Source organism: Mytilus galloprovincialis, chromosome 6 (assembly GCF_965363235.1).
Source record: "Mytilus galloprovincialis chromosome 6, xbMytGall1.hap1.1, whole genome shotgun sequence".
In the NCBI taxonomy this organism is placed as follows: domain Eukaryota; kingdom Metazoa; phylum Mollusca; class Bivalvia; order Mytilida; family Mytilidae; genus Mytilus; species Mytilus galloprovincialis.
This window is the reverse complement of record NC_134843.1, coordinates 45306859-45319506: the sequence shown is the minus strand read 5'-3', so window position 1 is coordinate 45319506 and position 12648 is coordinate 45306859. Positions and strand designations below refer to the sequence as shown.

Genomic DNA, 12648 nt, shown 5'->3' with positions numbered 1-12648 from the left:
GTCAATGTGGAGTCAATTTACTACAGGTATATAAAAATTTAATGCATAAATGTCCAAAGTATTTGGAGTGCAAATGTCCTATCGTGTTATTAGCAAAAAAAGCGCAAATGTTCTGTGCCAGAAAAATAACTTACAAAAATTAAGGATTTGTACAAATCCTTGGAAAAATCATGTGATGTGAAAAGAACAGAATTACCAATCTAACAAATACATGTCCTAGATAAGAACTGGTAACACATATGTTTCTTTATAACAACTATGCTGAAAATTTTGCCAAGTATAGCGCTGGAAAGACTATATAATATATCTGATCATATCTTCATTAGTCTTTTTCTCGGCCGTTATTGAAATTCTTGACAATATTTGTATATTCCGAAGGCATATATACTGAATGTTTTACGGAGGGGACCAACCTATATCTTCATATGCTGAGTTTTCATTTGAAATTTGCCGCTGCAAAACTTCTAAAAAAGGGAGAATACACATTTCGTTTAAACCGGAAGATGTGTTTTACACAGCTCAGTCAGTTATTGTTTTGATTCAGACAATTTTACTGATCTAGACTTTAAAAGAATATGTAAAACGATAACGTAGAGAAAGACATATATAAAAATTCAGTAATATATGTCCATAATATTTCATGAACTTATCCATTTATCTGGGATGTGTATTAATACAACTGTTGACAGCAGTTAATATCAGGATGAGCCAAGCAGCTGATCAAATCCCTGGAATTGGTCATATTCGCAGTCCATTGCTACGTTCAGTTTACAATAAAATGAGAGAGGATGAAAAACAAAAGAATAATCCCCATGATAACGTATGTTTTATTAGCAATAGCTAGCATGGCTAGATCCATATGTAAAAAAAAAAATATGTCCAGGGGAGATAATCATACATGTACAAATAATAAAATGCCAGAATTAAAACTGTTTTTAAAATCCAATGTTCATTATTCTAGAGGATTGATTAGCTTCAAAAGACTTTTTCAAAATGAAGTATATGTATGTTGAATGATAAACTTTAAAAAATAGTTTATACAATGTACAGCCTATACAGTACCTAGCCAAAAGTATTGCATTTTTGTTTATATATATTTCATATAAAAACACAATTTTTCAAAAAAATATTTTGAGGGCATTTATGGTTGGATTTTTATGAACAAGGCTTTAAAAGACGTAGAATTGTTTGTTTGTTTATTTGGTGATAGTTTTGTCTTCGGGTGTTATTGTTTTCTCTTGATGTGAACACATACAATAAATTTTTATAATTTAATTTGGTTGAATATACAGCGAATTTCTGAACAGAAAATAATATTTGTATTTATCTTGTGAAAAAATGAAAATGATCCACAAAAAATATAACCAAATAAACAAATAAGCATGTGACAATTCTGTTTCTATTGGTTAAAATCAAACCAAAAATGACCTCAAAATATTTTTTGAAAAAATGTAGTTTTATATACAATATATAGCGAAAAATCTAAAGTAATGAATACTTATGGCCACACTCTGTACTTGTTTTATGATTTTCAAAAATTAACAAATGACCATACAGGTACAATGTTCTTTACATGAACATTTGTTCGATACTATTTTTTCATGGGTTTCATGGTTACAGGTGAACTGCGAAATCAAATGTTCAATGAATAACAAATTTCTAATAGGCTTTGTATGCAGAGATTGGCAAAACCACGAAATCAAATATCCACGAAAATGTAAGTTTTCCTTAATCCGCGAAAAATTGATACCTCAAAAAAATAAATGAAACCACTGTAAGTCAAGAACTGAATCATTCAGAATCTACATTTGTAGATGTGACATCAACTCAAAATCAAAAAAAGTAACTCCAGTATAAAATAAACATGATTTATTGAAGTTGATTTTTTTTTTTCAAAGTGGTATACAGTTGACCTGTCCAAAGTTCCAGAAGAGATTTGTGCAAAGTTTTTACAGTTTAACCAGGATGAAGAAACAACCCAGTTCCTAAACCAATGTTATGAAAAATCTGATTGGTTATTTACTCAGCTAGGTCATTCCTTCTGTAAATCTGTACTTGGTTGGTTTATGTCAAGCACCTCGATTAATGGGTAATGCTCTCTAATAAAGCACTGTGTATACAAAGTCTTGAAATAGCATGCAAAGGTATTTAGGAGGTTTAGATAAACATAAACCATTATTAATTGGTCGAACAGGGAGAAAAAAGATATTTTACAAACGCTTTAGCTATTAGAAAGTATCGAAGCACGCATAAAGATTTCCCCTGACCTGCCAAAATGAGCCAAAATAAGTACCATGTGAAAATAATCCACTATACAGTTACATTTTAGGAATTAGGGGCCAAAAAGGGTCCAAATAAGCATTTTCTTGGTTTTCGCACTATAACTTTAGTTTAAGTAAATTGAAATCTATGAAATTTTGACACAAGGTTTATGACCACAAAAGAAAGGTTGGGATTGATTTTGGGAGTTTTGGTTCCAACAGTTTAGGAGTTAGGGGCCAAAAAAGGGCCCAAATAAGCATTATTCTTGGTTTTCGTACAATAACTTTAGTATAAGTAAATAGAAATCAATGAAATTTAAACACAAGGTTTATGAACACAAAAGGAAGGTTGGGATTGATTTTGGGAGTTTTGGTCCCAACAGTTTAGGAATTGGGGGCCAAAAAGGGGCCCAAATAAGCATTACATGTATTCTTGGTTTTCGCACCATAACTTTAGTATAAGTAAATAGAAATCTATGAAATTTAAACACAAGGTTTATGACCATAAAAGGAAGGTTGGGTTTGATTTTGGGAGGTTTGGTCCCAACAGTTTAGGAATAAGGGGCCCAAAGGGTCCAAAATTGAACTTTGTTTGATTTCATCAAAAATTGAATAATTGGGGTTCTTTGATATGCTGAATCTAACTGTGTATGTAGATTCTTAATTTTTGGTCCTGTTTTCAAATTGGTCTACATTAAGGTCCAAAGGGTCCAAAATTAAACTTAGTTTGATTTTAACAAAAATTGAATCCTTGGGGTTCTTTGATATGCTGAATCTAAAAATGTACTTAGATTTTTGATTATTGGCCCAGTTTTCAAGTTGGTCCAAATCGGGGTCCAAAATTAAACTTTGTTTGATTTCATCAAAAATTGAATAATTGAGGTTTTTTGATATGCCAAATCTAACTGTGTATGTAGATTCTTAATTTTTGGTCCCGTTTTCAAATTGGTCTACATTAAAGTCCAAAGGGTACAAAATTAAACTAAGTTTGATTTTAACAAAAATTGAATTCTTGGGCTTTTTTGATATGCTGAATCTAAACATATACTTAGATTTTTGATTATGGGCCCAGTTTTCAAGTTGGTTCAAATCAGGATCCAAAATTATTATATTAAGTATTCAGCAATAGCAAGAAATCTTCAATTGCACAGTATTGTGCAATAGCAAGCAATTTTCAATTGCACAGTATTGCACAATAGCAAGAAATCTTCAATTGCACAGTATTGTGCAATAGCAAATATTTTCAATTGCACAGTATTGCGCAATAGCAAGAAATATCTAATTGCACAATATTGTGCAATAGCAAGAAATTTTCAATTGGAGTTATCTTTCTTTGTCCAGAATAGTAGTTGAATCAACTTAAATCATTGTTTTATACAATATACAATGTATATTCACTTTTACTACCAACTGATAAATTAAAACAATCTTTACCATTCAGTGATATCAAGCACTTTATTTTACATTTTAATATTTTATGATGTATTTAAATGAGTAGTTATTGTTGCAAACTCCATTAGGAATTTGAATTGAGATCAGTTTTGGAAAAAGGGAAAGGGGGATGTGAAAAAAAAAATGGTGGGGGGGGGGGGGTAAATTTTTCTCATTTCAGATTTCATAAATAAAAAGAAATTTCTTCAAACATTTTTTTGAGAGGATTAATATTCAACAGCATAGTGAATTGCTCAAAGGCAAAAAAAATATTTTAAGTTCATTAGACCACATTCATTCTGTGTCAGAAACCTATGCTGTGTCAACTATTTAATCACAATCCAAATTTAGAGCTGAATCCAGCTTAAATGTTGTGTCCATACTTGCCCCAACTGTTCAGGGTTCAACCTCTGCGGTCGTATATAGCGGCGCCCTGCGGAGCATCTGGTTTTTTTTTAAAGTAGAAGCTTTTCATTTTAAAGAGCTTTTATACTAAGGTGTTTTTTAATTAAGAGCATACATTTTTTTTTCGTTAGATTGTTAAAAAGAGGATCAATGTTTGTATTTTCCAAAGATCAGCTAAGACAGATGTTACATGTAGCACCAGACGGGAAAGGAAATAGGTTACTAGATCTTGGTAAGAGAAAAGTAAAAGGACTACTGTAAATCAACTTATTTTTGCAGATACTTTATTTCACGTTTTACGCTTTCTAATCCACTTTGCGGCTATTTATATTTGTGATTTTCTAATTTCCTTGATGTAGTTTAATGAGGAAAGAAACAAGTTTCACATATTTATGATGATTTATATAAGCGCTACTCGTGAAAGTCACGAAAAATAAATCGCTAACAAAAATAAGTTGGTTTACAGTATTCCCATTTAACTAAAAATGAAGCAGTGAAAAATAAAAGTATAATGCTTGTTTAGATAAAGGGAAATGTGGTATATATACAATAATGAGAGTAACCCAACAACACAAAACTCAGACATCTTGAGGTCAACATTAAGTCTTCAACAATAGACAAGTATCTCTACAATATGAGTGATATTCTATCAAAATCATTCCATAAACAATGGAAAAAATTATGATGTCACTAAACACAACCACTGAAGTGGGTTCAACTAGTTTTCTGTCACCTCAATCAGTAGACAAGAAAACAAACTAATAAATGGCAAGAAAACATTGGTGTGTATCAGAAACAATTGTGAGCAATGAGCATGTGACTGCATAGGCAGATCAAGAGTGGGGGGGGGACTGGGGTGACTGGATCAGCCACTGGACATAATTTTTATGCTTATTAACACAATACGCAGTTCGTACTAATTTGGGAAATGTCCACCAAATTTTAGAAGAACATGTTAAAATCTAAAATTATATATTGAGAATGTAAAATATCACTAATCATAAGCAAGCAAAGGGAATATTTGTTTCTCGCCTATGTGCTTTGGTTTTTCTTGTGTTAAACAAACTGATCACATATGCCAACCAAAGCATCAACTTACACTCTTACTCCCAATAATTGGATGCCACCTGAAATGGCTGGTTATTGCACTTCACAATTTAATTAACTTTGGTCTATACACTTCTAACACATTTGGCTGAGAGTTGTATAAAAGTACAGGAATACCAATAATAGTAGTTTTGATTAATCCTCTAAAAAGGTTTGAAGGCTTTACTGGAAGAAAGATACCTAAGTTGGGCCTAATGGATTTTTTTTATGGTTGCCTTGTTTTGATTTGAAAACTACCCATGAATTTATATGTACAAATTTTAGTTGATGAGTACATCATGTAGGAAAATCTAGAAATCTGCATAGAATGCATCAAAATAGATCATTTAACTGGTTAATTGTTTTATAAATAACAGGTTCTTGTGACAGAATGGTTGCAGATATAATGGCCATAGACCATTTAACTGGTAAATTGTTGTCTAAATTACAGGTGCTGGTGACGGGATGGTTACAGATATAATGGCCATAGATCACTTAACTGGTAAATTGTTGTCTAAATTACAGGTGTTGGTGACTGGATAGTTATAGATATAATGGCCATAGATCATTTAACTGGTAAATTGTTGTCTAAATTACAGGTGCTGGTGACGGAATGGTTACAGATTTAATGGCCATAGATCATTTAACTGGTAAATTGTTGTCTAAATTACAGGTGCTGGTGATGGAATGGTTACAGATATAATGGCCATAGATCATTTAACTGGTAAATTGTTGTATAAATTACAGGTGCTGGTGACGGAATGGTTACAGATATAATGGCCATAGATCATTTAACTGGTAAATTGTTGTCTAAATTACAGGTGTTGATTACGGAATGGTTACAGAAATAATGGCCATAGATCATTTAACTGGTAAATTGTTGTCTAAATTACAGGTGTTGGTGACGAAATGGTTACAGATATAATGGCCATAGATCATTTAACTGGTAAATTGTTGTCTAAATTACAGGTGCTGGTGACGGAATTGTTACAGATATAATGGCCATAGATCATTTAACTGGTAAATTGTCTAAATTACAGGTGCTGGTGACGGAATGGTTACAGATAAAATGGCCATAGATCATTTAACTGGTAAATTGTTGTCTAAATTACAGGTGCTGGTGACGGAATGGTTACAGATATAATGGCCATAGATTATTTAACTGGTAAATTGTTGTCTAAATTACAGGTGCTGGTGACAGAATGGTAACAGAAATAATGGCCATAGATCATTTAACTGGTAAATTGTTGTCTAAATTACAGGTGCTGGTGATGGAATGGTTACAGATGTAATGGCCATAGATCATTTAACTGGTAAATTGTTGTCTAAATTACAGGTGCTGGTGACGGAATGGTTACAGATAAAATGGCCATAGATCATTTAACTGGTAAATTGTTGTCTAAAGGTTACAGATATAATGGCCATAGATCATTCAACTGGTAAATTGTTGTATAAATTACAGGTGCTGGTGACGGAATGGTTACAGATATAATGGCCATAGATCATTTAACTGGTAAATTGTTGTCTAAATTACAGGTGTTGATTACGGAATGGTTACAGAAATAATGGCCATAGATCATTTAACTGGTAAATTGTTGTCTAAATTACAGGTGTTGGTGACGAAATGGTTACAGATTTAATGGCCATAGATCATTTAACTGGTAAATTGTTGTCTAAATTACAGGTGCTGGTGATGGAATGGTTACAGATATAATGGCCATAGATCATTTAACTGGTAAATTGTTGTATAAATTACAGGTGCTGGTGACGGAATGGTTACAGATATAATGGCCATAGATCATTTAACTGGTAAATTGTTGTCTAAATTACAGGTGTTGATTACGGAATGGTTACAGAAATAATGGCCATAGATCATTTAACTGGTAAATTGTTGTCTAAATTACAGGTGTTGGTGACGAAATGGTTACAGATATAATGGCCATAGATCATTTAACTGGTAAATTGTTGTCTAAATTACAGGTGCTGGTGACGGAATTGTTACAGATATAATGGCCATAGATCATTTAACTGGTAAATTGTCTAAATTACAGGTGCTGGTGACGGAATGGTTACAGATAAAATGGCCATAGATCATTTAACTGGTAAATTGTTGTCTAAATTACAGGTGCTGGTGACGGAATGGTTACAGATATAATGGCCATAGATTATTTAACTGGTAAATTGTTGTCTAAATTACAGGTGCTGGTGACAGAATGGTAACAGAAATAATGGCCATAGATCATTTAACTGGTAAATTGTTGTCTAAATTACAGGTGCTGGTGATGGAATGGTTACAGATGTAATGGCCATAGATCATTTAACTGGTAAATTGTTGTCTAAATTACAGGTGCTGGTGACGGAATGGTTACAGATAAAATGGCCATAGATCATTTAACTGGTAAATTGTTGTCTAAAGGTTACAGATATAATGGCCATAGATCATTCAACTGGTAAATTGTTGTATAAATTACAGGTGCTGGTGACGGAATGGTTACAGATATAATGGCCATAGATCATTTAACTGGTAAATTGTTGTCTAAATTACAGGTGTTGATTACGGAATGGTTACAGAAATAATGGCCATAGATCATTTAACTGGTAAATTGTTGTCTAAATTACAGGTGTTGGTGACGAAATGGTTACAGATATAATGGCCATAGATCATTTAACTGGTAAATTGTTGTCTAAATTACAGGTGCTGGTGACGGAATTGTTACAGATATAATGGCCATAGATCATTTAACTGGTAAATTGTCTAAATTACAGGTGCTGGTGACGGAATGGTTATAGATAAAATGGCCATAGATCATTTAACTGGTAAATTGTTGTCTAAATTACAGGTGCTGGTGACGGAATGGTTACAGATATAATGGCCATAGATTATTTAACTGGTAAATTGTTGTCTAAATTACAGGTGCTGGTGACAGAATGGTAACAGAAATAATGGCCATAGATCATTTAACTGGTAAATTGTTGTCTAAATTACAGGTGCTGGTGATGGAATGGTTACAGATATAATGGTCATAGATCATTTAACTGGTAAAGTGTTGTCTAAATTACAGGTGTTGGTTACGGAATGGTTACAGAAATAATGATCATAGATCATTTAACTGGTAAATTGTTGTCTAAATTACAGGTGCTGGTGATGGAATGGTTACAGATATAATGGCCATAGACCATTTTACTGCTAAATTGTTGTCTAAATTACAGGTGCTGGTGACAGAATGGTAACAGATATAATGGCTATGTTATGTGTTTTTCTATGTTGTGAGGTAATGCTAACTTTTCAGAAAAAAGGAGAAGGTTTGTTACCATTAAAACGTTTAATCCTGCTGCAAATGTTTGCACCTGTCCTAAGTCAGGAATCTGATTTACAGTATACGTAGTTATCGTTTGTTTATGTAATTTATACATGTTTCTCTTTTCACGATTTTTATATAGATTAGACCGTTGGTTTTCCCGTTTGAATGGTTTTACACTAGTAATTTTGGGGCACTTTATAGCTTGTTGTTCTGTGTGAGCCAAGGCTCCGTGTTGAAGGCCGTACATTGACCTATAATGGTTTACTTTTATAAATTGTTATATGGATGGAGAGTTGTCTCATTGGCACTCACACCACATCTTCCTATATCTATCAATAGATCATTTAACTGATAAATTGTTGTCTAATTTACAGGTGCTGGTGATGGAATGGTTACAGATATAATGGTCATAGATCATTTAACTGGTAAAGTGTTGTCTAAATTACAGGTGTTGGTTACGGAATGGTTACAGAAATAATGACCATAGATCATTTAACTGGTAAATTGTTGTCTAAATTACAGGTGCTGGTGATGGAATGGTTACAGATATAATGGCCATAGACCATTTTACTGCTAAATTGTTGTCTAAATTACAGGTGCTGGTGACAGAATGGTAACAGATATAATGGCTATGTTATGTGTTTTTCTATGTTGTGAGGTAATGCTAACTTTTCAGAAAAAAGGAGAAGGTTTGTTACCATTAAAACGTTTAATCCTGCTGCAAATGTTTGCACCTGTCCTAAGTCAGGAATCTGATTTACAGTATACGTAGTTATCGTATGTTTATGTAATTTATACGTGTTTCTCTTTTCACGATTTTTATATAGATTAGACCGTTGGTTTTCCCGTTTGAATGGTTTTACACTAGTAATTTTGGGGCACTTTATAGCTTGTTGTTCTGTGTGAGCCAAGGCTCCGTGTTGAAGGCCGTACATTGACCTATAATGGTTTACTTTTATAAATTGTTATATGGATGGAGAGTTGTCTCATTGGCACTCACACCACATCTTCCTATATCTATCAATAGATCATTTAACTGGTAAATTGTTGTCTAAATTACAGGTGCTGGTGACGGAATGGTTACAGATATAATGGCAGAATTTTACAATGTAGTTGATTCTACAGAGATGTCACCTACAATGGTTTGGAGACTGAAAGAGAAAGGGTTTAAGTAAGGTCTTCTGCAATTTAATCTTCATTTTGTAGCCTATGGAAGATAACTCAATCAAGTCAAGTTAAATAACTTTGTTAAGCAAACAAAAAAGTTATCCGTTATTAGTCAACAATCAAGAAGTGTTTGCTTTCATGTTTCAGTAGAATTTTACTTGCAAAATTTGAAAATGTAAGTTACAATATTGAATAATTAAGCAACTCATTTTGTCATATTTAAAAAAAAATATTGCTTGAATTTTGATTAAATTGTAAAAAAAAATTATTGTATTACAGTGTGATTCCAGTTGACACATGGGACAATGGTGCTGTAACTTATGATCTGATTGGTTGTTTAAATCTGCTGGACAGATGTGATAAGCCAATGAGAATTCTTCAGTCAATACACAGATTACTTACTCCAACAGGAAGAGCTATTGTGGCTGTTGTGCTGCCTTTTGAACCTTATGTTGAATTTAGTAAGGATATTTATTTAAGAGAATGTGAGAGTATTTTGCACCTTTCCTTTGCTTTTCTAGTCCAGATAAATTTTGGTGCAGCTAGTTAAGTTTATAAAAAATATGGACCAATTAAGAAATCATTGATTAGTCTGTGTGTGGTCTTAAACAAGATCACAAGTTTTGAGGTTGAATTGTTTATACATTGCATTTTAGTGAAAGAAGAAAACATTTTGTGCCCTTCCTAAATGGGAAAATTGACGTATCGTGTGTTCTTTCATAAAGGGACCTAAATTGTCAGATTTTGATGAAAACAAAGATTTATATATGACAGCAAGTGTCTAGACAAGTTCTATAATAAGTATCAGTCTCTGTTCTTTTATTATTATACCCACGTTTTTAAAAAGTTGGGATGTTTTACCTCTGTCCATCCATCCATCTGATCATCAGTTCATAAAAAATATTTTTCGTCACATCCTTCTCAGGAACTTCATCAAAAGGATTTCTGATATTTGGTTTGACAGTTTATATAAATCAGCTACTGTTGATTCATTTATTTTCTGGGTATTACTTTTTGGTGGATTGAGGAAAACTTGCAGTTTCCTGGATTTTGTGATTTAGCCAATCTCTGAACACAAAGCCTATAGATAATTTGTAATTCTTTGAACATTTGAAATCGTGGTTCAACTGTACCTGTGGAAACCACGAAAGTTGGTATCCAACGAAAAATAATGAATCCACAGTGTGATGCATTTCAGATTTATTACTCATCAATTATCTGTTTACCGAATACTTGTATCATTTTATACATGATAGGTAGGCTAAGTCAAGTTGAAAATTTTAGTCGCATCTTTCTCAGGCACTACAATACATTGTACAAGGAGTTCTGAAAATTGGTTTCAGGGTTTATACAAGTCAACTACACAGTGTGGTGAGTTTTCAGATTCATCACTCAACACCATCCTGTTTTCCAAAATTTATTTGGGGCGTAGGTATCATCAGTGAGCAGTAGCTCACACTTTTATTTGTTTGGTATTGTTTTGCAGTCTGGCTGTTGGTGTGATAGGCAGATGTTCAGGCCTTTGGACTTCACAAGCTGTTTTTTGAGATCTTTCAAATATCAACCCCATGCTTTTCTAATTTAAATAAATGTTATTTCTAGCATCACAAAATTTAGGTCAAATTTGATTTTTTTTTCACTTTTGAGGTTTAGGATTGTGTTCCTTGATTAATCTAAAATTGCATTCTATGTCTATTTAATTTTAAATATGTTTTCTCATAATAGAAGAGAGGACCAAATTTGGTTTAACAATTAACACATTTGCTCACGACACAAGTTAGAAAAACCCAGCAAAGGTCACCTTTTTTAAAGGGAGTTTTGCCTTATTCAAATGTAAATACTATGGAAAATAACATTGTTATAGTGTTCTCAAGCTACATTTCTTGTCATATTTTTATGGAATTTATATAAAATGTTAAGTTGTACTTCTTAAATATGTCTCAAATGCTTTTATGAGAAATGTCCATGATAATTAACAAAATCAGCATTGATCAAATATTTCCAAGGGAGGTAATCTTACTGATTTTCCTTTGAAATGTACAATATGCTCTTTTGCCAACATTTCTTGTCAGGTTTTTATGAAATTTATGTTAAAATCATCATAGAAATCTTCTGTATGTTATGATAAAAGAATGCTTGTGAGAGACACAAATGTGAAAATATGATTTGTTTAGTCAGTTAATTTAGTCTCTTTTAACAACCTGAAATGTTTCCTTTCAGATTCCTCAGATCATAAACCTATAGAAAGTCTGTTAATTAAAGGGAAGACATTTGAAGAACAGGCTGCTAGTTTTATAACAGATGTGTTCCAACCATTAGGATTTTTTGTAGAACATTTTACAAGACTGCCTTATTTATGTGAAGGAGACTTAAATCAGTCATTTTTTGTCTTAAATGATGCAGTTTTTGTGTTAAAACTGAAGGACAAAGATTAATAAATAGATAAAAATTATAAAAAAATTATCTTTTTTTTTTACCAAAGTTTCCCTTAATATTTTTAGTTGTAATTGGCTTTGAACTAGCTTTCAGGAATTGCAATTACTCTTGGTACCTTTCTTTGGTCTTTCTGTTATTTTGTATTAGATTCTGCCTTAGGTTTTCTTGTTAGAATTATTTAAAATTGTGTCATGGTAGGGCCTTTAAAAGCTTACTATAAGGTACAGGGTTTATGTGAATCTTCAACAATGAATAATCTATAAAACCTCTTGGATGTTGATCTTTATTGCTGATAAATTAACAATCCTTTTTTGCTTCTCTCTATCTTCTATAGTTTTTGCTCAAAACACAAAAAAGGGTAAAACCAGATAGGACACAAATGGCCTTGCTTGCAAAAAAAGCTTGAAGCCATTTTTAGGAGTAGAAATTTCAGTCCAAAGCCCTTAACTTTAATTTCTTAAATCAATGGGACAGAACCCAAATGTAAAGAAATTCTGTTACTCATCATAGTAGACTCAAATACTAGAAATCAGCATTTTATATATGTGAAGGCGTTTAAA

The 12648-nt window shown here is 32.4% G+C and overlaps 1 protein-coding gene across 2 annotated transcripts; it reads left to right on the top strand.

Annotated features, from left to right (window-relative positions):
• Positions 1–473: 473 nt before the first annotated feature.
• LOC143079708 (protein-L-histidine N-pros-methyltransferase-like) lies at positions 474–12112 on the top strand. 2 transcript variants are annotated; one of them, XM_076255223.1, is made up of 6 exons: positions 474–820; positions 1899–2089; positions 4229–4329; positions 9548–9656; positions 9932–10113; positions 11873–12112. In XM_076255223.1, the coding sequence occupies exons 1-6, from the start codon at positions 641–643 to the stop codon at positions 12085–12087; spliced, it is 978 nt and encodes a 325-aa protein (XP_076111338.1). In that variant the 5' UTR covers positions 474–640; the 3' UTR covers positions 12088–12112. The 2 variants fall into 2 exon arrangements, with proteins under 2 accessions (XP_076111338.1, XP_076111339.1); XM_076255224.1 differs by lacking the exon at positions 1899–2089 and having other exon boundaries at positions 490–820.
• Positions 12113–12648: the final 536 nt, after the last annotated feature.

Bases quoted from the DNA above. Each gene is read 5' to 3' on its own strand.
- LOC143079708 (XM_076255223.1), top strand. From the start codon at position 641: ATGAACTTATCCATTTATCTGGGATGTGTATTAATACAACTGTTGACA. The intron at 4,330-9,547 runs GTAAGAGAAAAG...TCTAAATTACAG, and splicing joins AAATAGGTTACTAGATCTTG to GTGCTGGTGACGGAATGGTT. The intron at 9,657-9,931 runs GTAAGGTCTTCT...ATTGTATTACAG, and splicing joins CTGAAAGAGAAAGGGTTTAA to TGTGATTCCAGTTGACACAT.